At 29.1% G+C, this 10,400-nt stretch overlaps 1 protein-coding gene across 2 annotated transcripts in view; it reads left to right on the forward strand.

Moving 5' to 3' along the window:
• Positions 1-2,726: 2,726 nt before the first annotated feature.
• Positions 2,727-10,400, forward strand: part of LOC102675850 (diuretic hormone receptor-like) — a 62,334-nt gene continuing 54,660 nt past the window's right edge. For both annotated transcript variants that reach the window (XM_006608443.2, XM_006608442.2), the window contains exon 1: positions 2,727-3,073. In XM_006608443.2, the coding sequence (XP_006608506.1) occupies positions 2,782-3,073 (292 nt within the window). In that variant the 5' untranslated portion in view covers positions 2,727-2,781. The remainder of the gene's footprint in view (positions 3,074-10,400) is intronic.

Below are 10,400 nucleotides of genomic sequence, written 5' to 3' on the forward strand. Positions count from 1 at the left end.
CGTTGACGCATTATGAAGAGGGATTTCGATGCAATTGAAAAAGAAACACGTGTTTTGAACGTCGCACACGTATACCAATATCCAAGGAAGAGATGTTCAGAGGAACAATTCGAAAGAAGTGAATGGACACATTTTGTACGTTCATCTGTTATGTTCTATTATAATATATAAATAGTATATATATTCAGTTAGTTTGTTTTAAAAGGAAGAAAAAAGAGAGAGATATTTAGAAGCAATTCTAAGGAGGATATTATTAAAGAAGAATAATCGAAAAGAAAGTTATCGACGATATCAATAAATATTTTAATTACGAGAATATTATTTATTAATATTATTTATAATTATTCTTGGAAAAAGAGATAATTAAATAAATTTTTCGAAAGTATTTCGAACATTTCAATAGAGACATAAAAGATTCGAAGGAGGATCCTTTTATTTCTAAACAAGTTCCTTTGTTTCCGAAGAAACAAAAAAAGTAATTAGAAACGTTCAAAAGAAACTCCAACATATGAAATCTCTATGAAAATAAAATTTCAAAGGACATTACATTAATAAACGGAATTGGAAACAAACGCAGAAAAGACTCGAACGCTGATTAGAAAAAGCTCGAGCACTTACTAGATAGAAATATAAAAAAATAACAGAGCTTTCAAACATCTAAACCTATCCATTGGAAAGTTCACCGTGATGGAGGAATAGCATTTTAAAAGAAGCGTACATCGACTTATTCCATCGGGGCCGATAAACGTAGAAAGTTTTCTCTTAAAAAAAGAGGAAAAGCCAAAGATTCGAGAGAAATCCTCGAAAGAAGAATTTCGGAAGATCAAAGTTCCTCGGAACTTTTTCTTTTCCTTTACAAACAGAGCAGAAGAAAAAAAACAAATAAGAAGAAACCGCGAGATGTATAAATTTATACGTACAAATTTCTAAATCATTCGCGTCACGAATCGCCATTTTCCTCGTAAAAAAAAAAAAACGATATTTCGAGAGACAGGATCAGCAGAGGCAGAGCGGCGGAATGGACGAAGTTTTGAAACTCGTTTACGAAGCTCTATCGACTATTGATTACAAGGGACTCTGAACTTCTCGGTTCGGCTCGAGGGGGAGAGAGATCGCGATACGACCCTCCTTGTGTCGTTCCCCCTTACGAGTCGAGTTGAAATCAAGGGGGCGGTGCAAAGCGTTAACCAAGAGGAGCTCTCGAGCACCTCTTTTCCCCGGTGCATGGCATAGCGATCTGTCTCTCGATCGAAACACCAGTATCGGTTCTCCATATCTCGGACTCGCCCTTTTGTTCGTGGCTTTCCACGCGATCCTTGCGTTATGCAAGAACAATAGAGGGATGAAGATCACGTTCAACTGTTAACGCTCGATCCACAGACAGACGTCATCATCACGGTTCGGTAATTGGATCTCGAGTGGTTTGTCTAATAGCTGTCGAGTGCCACTTTCGAACGCGGGTCGGATCCGACCGTTTCCCCGATCGATCCTCTTCGTTTCAATTAATTCTATCTAGGATTAGAAAAGGCGGCACGAGGATGCATATATAGTCGAATAAATAGAAGAAATCTCTCGAAAAGAGCGTTGATAATCCCCAATCCAAAAACAGGGAGAGGCAAAAACAAAAGGAGTTTTCTTTTCGAATATATATCGAGTGATATCAAGAACTGTAATTCAATGGACCTACCAGATTTTCCCCTTTCGATGAACGCTTAGAACGCGCAGAAGAAATTGTTGAGCAAGTTTCTCTGTAAAGTTTCTCTGTGGCGTAAGGATATATTTCAAAGGGATATCTCCTCCGCTTTGACGAAGGAATTCAATGAACTCCGAATCCGATGAAATCGACCTCCGATTTCCAACTATTTGTAAAATAATCCCGCGAAAACTTTGTTCCATTCGGTGACGTAAATCGAGATAGAAGAGATGCGTGTATATAATATAGTAATAATGTATAATAATAGTAATGTAAAAATTCGATAAACCGTTATTATCACGTTTCTATACGGATAGGAATCGCGCGTGTAAAGATTAAACATTGTTGTTCAAAGATTAAACATTCCCCCTCCTTCCTCCCCCTCCTCTTGTCCCTGTATTTGCCTTGGTTTGCCTTGGAACCGAAGGACTTCCGGAAAGGAATCCTCCCGAGGATTAGCCCCCCTTCAATGGCCCAAGGATCTTGGAGGATCAACGAGGATTTTATTAGTCGTGGAATCGACCAATGGTCGATCGAAAATATCTTCGTTTCCCGAGGAGAGCAACGAGTAAAACAATTGCGACCGATCAGTGAAAAAAAATAGTGTGCCTCTTTCGAGGAGATCGAGCGCGTGTTTCCTTCCTAAAGGGAATTAAATTTTCTCTTGATCGATCAGAGATATCCACAACCTGCCAGATCAACATCTGGCACGCGAGATTACATTTCGCGATTGCGAAATCGTGAGTTCGAAATCTTTTTTTTAACATTCTCGAATCACGATTGTGACGATATCACGATTGTGATATACCAAGAAGATATTAAGATTGGAAAGAAGAATGTAAACGGATCAACGTGGAAAATTTTACTTTGAGATTATTTAATATTGAAAATATTAAAACATTTCGTCGAAAAAGATAAATTTTCTTTAACGAAAATTCCGAGAAAACGATATAGATTGTAAAATCTATATAAATTCTTCTTCAACTTTGTTCCTCCGTATCCTTTCTTCCGAAAAGACGAACGAACGAACGAACGAACGAACCCGGTCGGAGAAGCGAAACGTTTCGGTTCGCGATTAGGAAGGAAGCATGAGCTGGGAATCGAGCAATGAGACTGTTCTCGACAACGGTAATTACGTGCTGAACACGTTGCATTATATCAACAAATTGAACGAGTCCGTGAACCCAAAAGCGATCGAGTGTCTGGAACGTAAGCATCAGGAGGAGTTGCGAAGGTTGTCTTTAGGGATATTGGAGGAGGATCAACAGGGGTGTGAGATCAGTTGGGACTCTTTATTGTGCTGGCCGAGGACACCTCCTGGAACATTGGTCACGTTACCCTGTTTCGATGAATTGAATGGAATCCGCTACGACAGCACCCGTGAGTAACGAAATTTCATATCGATATCACTTTAAAATTATCAATTCGACGTTGCCTTTTGGCGAGAGATTTTTTTCGAAGATTATAATAATTGGTGGTTGCTCTTTTCTAAAATAGAAGCACGAGATTTATAAAAATATTTGAACGTTAATATCGCGTAATTTATTCAGATATTAAATAATTATTCGATTTCATTATACAATATTTGATTTGATGAATGTTCAGATCAGTGATTAGGATTTTAATGATGTTAATAATTGAATTATATAATTCAACTTTTATATAATATTCCAACATTGTTTATATGCTATGAATAATGAACTTTTTTAGATTTAATAGATTTTAATATATTTTATAATTAATTTTTTATAAATTTATAAATCCAGGGTTTAGGGTTTTATTCTTTAAATTTTATATTTTGTAAACAAGTTTTTCGATTTTTCATCCGCTTGTGTATTCAGTTTTGAGATCGCGAATGATTCAGATATAAATCAGGTTTATCCTTCGAACTCATTTGAATTTCATTTCTATCTTTGTCTCGGGTAACTAATTTTCCTATAAAAATTCGATTTTTTTAAAAAACTCATTTCAAACTGCAATTTCTAATTATAACGTTCCTTTATAACCATATTAATATTAGGAGAAGATGTTTTCATTAGTTTAATAGTTGCACGAGAGTACGTAGGGAATTAAAAATGTATATACGATAATATTGTAACACTGTAACAGAGAAAGGAAAAATTTCAAGTAAAATTAATTAACCGTCCATTTTATGAAGTAACTGTCCGCTCACATAATTAATAACCACGTTTAGTGAACGTTCACACGATTCATTTCACTCTGGATAGAAATTGATAATCCGACAGAAAATATTATCCTTCAGAAATTGAATTTCTGTTCCATCTCTTCCGTTTATCCTTAAGAAAGCAAATATTCCTTTAATCGAAAATTAATGATCGAATTTTTGAAAAAGAAATTTTTTAAATTCATCCTTTCGATAATCAAATTTTTTCCAGTATTATTTTTTTTTTAATTTTTTTTTAATCGATCCAATATCAAGTTTATTTAATATTGACGAAATTCGTTGATATCATTGATTAACTAAAATTAGGATTCAATCTGTTTTTATTCGAGCTTTTTCAAGCTCAAAAGATTAAGGAAAGATTGATAAGGATTCGGATCATCGGATTGAAGGGGAAAGATTTGAGACCCGTTGTTACCGAATCTTCCCTTCCAAATGTATTCATATCGATTCTCGAATTCTCTGACGATTTTTGGTATCAGAATATATTATAGATTCTTTTCAAATTCTTTTTTAAATATTTATATAATATCTTTTTATATCTTTCTCTTTTTTTTCAATAAAATTTTTCAAATAGAACTATTCAGAATAAAAAAAAATGCTTCATTCGTTAATGCACACGTTCAATATCAACTATTTAAATAACGAAAAAATTAATATTTCACTTAAAAAAAATAAATAAACGATATACTTTCTATCCTTCAAAATTTTTTCATAATTGGCTTATAATCGTAATTTATATCATTTAATTAAAAAAAATCTTAATATCTATAATATAATAGATTCGAAGAAAAATATTTTATTCATTTCATGATAACAAACTATTTTTTTCATTTCTCAATATTTTTTCATTCTAAACAATTGACTTCCAAGAAATCGTATAATTGAAAATAATCTTATCAATATTTCAATAGATTTAAAAAAACAAAACGAAAAAAAAAATCGTAATACTTTTAGTTTGTAATATTATAATGTTTGTCAAATTTATTCATTTCCTTATTCGTTTCTTCTATAATAAACTTAAAATCAATCACAAATGAACCATCCCATCTAAATTCTTATAGGGATTGTTAGCTACAAAATGCATTCACCATTTCTATGAATCTTTACAATTGCACCGTTGAAATTGTTGTTGGCGTGAGGAAACATAGCGGATCTTATTCTCGATAAAAACTCATTTTAAAGTGATCATTAGCGGAAGTCGTAACATGAAACACTCATTGTATCGGATTTAATTAAATCGTTTAGCAACCACGACCTTTCTTCATTTCTATATATCTTCTATATATATATATATAAATAATCTTTCTTTTATTCTATTTTTTCTTTATCCTCTTCGAGAAAGAAAAAAAAACAAGTACAATAGGATGTGTTATCTGTTCATAGCAGTATGCTTTATTCGAAATCGCATGCAATTTCATCCATCCATCGTAACATGAAATGAAAAAACAACAGGGTTCGTGAACTCTTTTGATGAATGTCGATACTTGGTAAATAAATATATCGTTTGTAAATAAATGAAATCAATTGGAAAAATACACAAAAGGATTTTTTTAACAGGATTGGGATTTGACGTTGAAATTTTGGGAATAAAAAGCTAGTTTTTTTTTTTTTTTTAAGTATTTGTATTTTGTTTATGAAATTAAAGATTTAATTTTTTCAAACGAAATAAGGGTAATTTTTTAAAGATAACAAAATTTTGAATGAAACTATTTTTAGGTAAATGACAAATTGCATATTAAAATGAATAAAGAAAGTATAATTCTATTGAATGAACAATTTGAAATTTCATGTTTAATATGAAGAAAAAAAAAATTGTCAATAGAAATCGAAATGCATAATTTTAAAAGAATCCAATATAAAAAAAAATGTATCTCTATTGAATTGGGATGTAGAAATTGAAATTTCAAAAGTGACTGATAAATTTTATTAAAGGGAATGATTATATTGGTTTATAAAACAGATTAAAAAAATCTCAATTTAAAATTTCCATTTAAAAATAAAACGATTTTATTATTTTTAAATAGTTAAAAAGAACTTGCAATTAAATATTTATTTGTTACATGTTAAAATATAGGAAAGATGTAGAAAATGAAAGATAGAAAAACATGTTAATTATATATATTGTTACTGATATTGTATAATTTCATTGATTGAACGATTCAGAGTTTTCTGTTTGACGTGAAAGAAAATTATCGACAGAATGTGGGAAAAAGTATGGAATTGTTGTATTTGATCGATCTATCGAAAAAACTGCAACAAAACTCGTTCTCTGTATACGTAATAATACAAATATCACATAATTCAGCGAAAAATTGAAAAAAAAAATAGATCCATCTTCTTTACATTGTTCCTACATGAAACAAGCGTATAAATTATAATTATATTGTTGTTGAAAAATAAATCAAGTATTGAGAAACATTTGTAAAGCATTCAAAGTATTTAAAAATACTAATTATTTTGTTATTTTGTTAAAAATAAATATATGGAGAAAATATTTTTTTTTCTTTTCTTCTTTAGAATAATTCGAAACTAGTGTTATATGATAATTGCATTTGTGTTTTATTTCTTTTTGTATCTTTATTTGTCAATGAATATTTTAGGTTATGTTATCTTTCTCTTCTTTTATCTAAGAAAATGTATGCACATACCTAAACTTATATAAAAACTATCATATGGATTCTGCAAAAATTTTCAGTAGAAATATAAAATCTTCCCTTTATAAATTTTTTTAAAATTTATTTGTTGTTCCAATAGTTTCGAATTTTTAACATTGTGTGTCAATCATGTTTGATGATATATGGATTTTTCATTTATCATTTTGATTTTCAATATTTTCAAAACTCAATTCCTTTTTTATTTATTGAATTTGTTATCGAATTTCATTTTGGATTTTCAATTATTTGTTAATTCATATGGTCAATTACCATGTTTTCAATCTATAATTTTTATCGTCAATTTTGTTTAATTTTTCATTGTTCAATATAATTTTCCGTCATTAATCTTCATTTCATCAATTTATACAGTACAATGTTCATTTGATGATCTCAAATTTAAAAACATTTCATAAATATCAAACTCTACAGTTTTTTGATTTTGAATCGTAAATTAACCTGTTATGTAAAGTATATCTGTTCGTCTTTTATTTCCATAAAACCTTTTGGATGGATATTCAAGAAATATTGTATGTATAAGAAAAGTTTTTAATGTAAAAACTTGAAAAGATAATAAAATCATATTTTTTTTATGTTTTCATCATTACATTTAAAAAAAAAATGAAAAATATTAAAAGACATTGCTATTGTATTGGTAATTTTTTTTCATAGTATTAATTACAAACACTTCGGTAATAAAACAATTAAATTTTTTCAAATAATCTTATATAGAAAGAATAGTTACATGTTATCTGAATATTACAGTAGAAATTTGCAATTAAAAAATAAAAGAGAAAACATTGTCCTAGAATATCCTAGATTTCAAATCCATGCAATCTAACCTCAAAACTTTTTTCTCCATTATTATCCAACCTCGCATCCAATATCCACCTTGATCGAACGACTAAACGAAAGCCATGGAAAAACATTTTCCTAAATGTCTTACGCGTTTAGGTCGACATAATTTGAATTCTCCAGTTCAAAAGAAATCCTTTTGCGTGCGAGTACCGCTTAAAGGCAATCTCGTAAAGGAACTAAGCAGCGTAGAAAACGGGAATAATGATCGCTTTAAAAATTGCTTTTCCTTTTGTTTTTCTTTATTACGATCGATTACAATCGATGTATCCCAACGCTCGTATATATCGTCACGTTTCTGACATAAGAGTAACTTCCACTTTAATGATATATTTATTTTTTGCAACGCACAATTCGTAAAACAGTCTTACGCACGAGTTAATGCCTTCACAGGAATATCAAATCTCGATTTATATACGAATGTTGGTTTTTTTGGTACATATACATATATACGTATTCATCTCGCGAAACGCGAGTTATATCTAATCCATGTTCGATCCAGAATCTATGATTGGGCGGATTTTCAATGTTCGATGTCGTCCATTATTGACAAACGATAATTGAAACAAAAAGATTTTTCTTTTTTAATCTTGATTTTTTCTTTATTGTACTTATTTGTCATTGGAAATAGAATTTAAAATAATTCAATATTCTAATATTCTTTTAAGAAAAATATTATTATATTTTTTGAGTAAAAGTTTAACATAATTATATATTAGCGATAAAAACAAATATTCAATATTGATGACCTTTGCATTATTTTTTATAAAAAAGTCGACCACCTACCACTATAATAGCGATTAATCAATCAGTAATGAAAGGTCGCCATTATTATATGCCTTTGGGCAATGTTATTACGTTATCAGAATTTTCAGACATTATTACATGTCAAAGTATAAGTATTGAATAGAAAGATGTAGATTTTTTTTATAATGTAATAGAATTTTCAATATTTGAATCGACAGAGAAATATGATTCTATTTGCTAAGAAAATTTTGGCATGTAAAAATACTTTTTATTCTTATTATTTTATTCATTTCAAAACAAATATTATTAAAAGATAATACAAACTAAAAAATTATAAATTTTATTTTCAAAAGTAATTAAAAAATATATGAATTTTATATATGACATATAAGCATATTTTAATGTACATATATATTTAACGTATATACATTCATGAGTTATGTCAAATAAAAAGAAGAATAGAGATAAATTAAAACAAAATTCATTAAGATTTCACAGAGGAAAATTGTTACAAGAAAGAATGTATAATAATTCGTTGCATTTTTTCCCTTAGAAATATAGCTTATAATTTTTAAATATTTAATTTCGGTTCTATTGTAGCTAAGAATTCTATACAAAAAATTTGAAATTCAATTCAATAAAAATTTATAAAATTTGGAAAAATAGGTTAAACAAATTAGTGATATTGAACAAATTATTAAAGAACATTTTATTGAATAATGCAAATTAGAAAAATATTTTTGTGTTTTCCATTATTCCAATAACTACTAAATGACTAGATTTCGTTTTTAATTAGAAAGAAAAGCGTGATTGTATACGATAGGAGGTTAATTATAAAAGTAACCGATCGTGCAGCCTGGTCGCGCCATTTAAGATCAAATTACATTAGCGTCGTGTAATGTCAGTGGAAAATAAATTGTGGCCACTGTGTATTCCGTATTCTGTTAGCACTACAGACTTTCGCAAATATATGGTTACTGTCTTTCAATGAATATTCATGATAAGGATTTGAAAACCATTAATGCTATTGACACTCTCTTCATGAATTAATTTAATGAATTACACTCTCTTAATGAATTAATTTTCGTCTCAGGTGATCAATTTTATTGTATTATGAATAATTACGATTTAAGAAATCGATTTTCATTGTTATATATTGTTTTTTTATTGTTCAAAAATTCTGATTCGAATTTGTTTTTTTTTTCGTTTCTTTAATTAGCTAAAAATCTAATTCTATGCATGATCAATATTCTAACCACGAGCACACTTTTCGAAAGACTAGTCGGACACGACAGGAAATCAACGAACATTTCAATCATTATCAAACACTCCATGTAATTCTCTGGAATCGCAACGAGGGAGTTTCACTGGTTATTTCCCCTGATTTATAACGCCTACACACGATATTCATAAACGTAATAGATCTTGTACGTTGTTATTTCACAGTTATCGTATATTATTTTAAAAAATAGATAACTAAATTTAAAAAAGGTTAGATAAACACAATCCTTGCTAAAGTACACTTTTTTATCATGATATATTTCAATTTAAGTTAATCTATATATTTGTAATTTAACTCTTTTGGATTTGTGAAAATAAAAACTGTGATTTATAATAATAATACTATTGTATCGTATTATTCTTTTTACATTCACTATTAGGAAGATTTACACGGAACACAATTCCCATGAGAAAAATATCACACACTTTCTTTTCTTCCTAACCTTCATAGCATTCAAAACACCAAGTTTCTAGATAGTATTACCGATGAATTTATGCTTCTTTTTTTTCTTCTTTTTTTCTTTGTTCTTTCTCTCTTATTTCCAATAATCCAGTATCCAAGAACTACATAAAATTAGAATTATTATTATACAATTATACAATTATACATAATTATTATACAATGATGAAAAAATTTGAAATAAATCAAAAACTTTTTAACCTCTTCGATGATCTTTAAATTGATAATCAAAAAATTAATCTTTTATTTTTGAAATATTTTATGTTTGATTCTTTAATTCTGAAACGCCTTGTATTCGTATATGCACGCTCATATAGTAGAGTATATATTACTTGCATATATGTCATGAGAGGAATAATATAATGGTGGGCAAATTGGTCGAGCTTTACGGCGCCATTATACATTCGATGGTGAAACGGTAAAAGCAAATCTTGGTTACGAAACGTGTCGCGTCTGAAATTCCTTTTGCTTGTCTATGAATGTTCGATTCATTCACCACGATTCAACAAAAAAAAAAAAAAAAAAAAA

Source organism: Apis dorsata, unplaced genomic scaffold (genome assembly GCF_000469605.1).
Source record: "Apis dorsata unplaced genomic scaffold, Apis dorsata 1.3 scaffold_37, whole genome shotgun sequence".
NCBI lineage: Eukaryota > Metazoa > Arthropoda > Insecta > Hymenoptera > Apidae > Apis > Apis dorsata.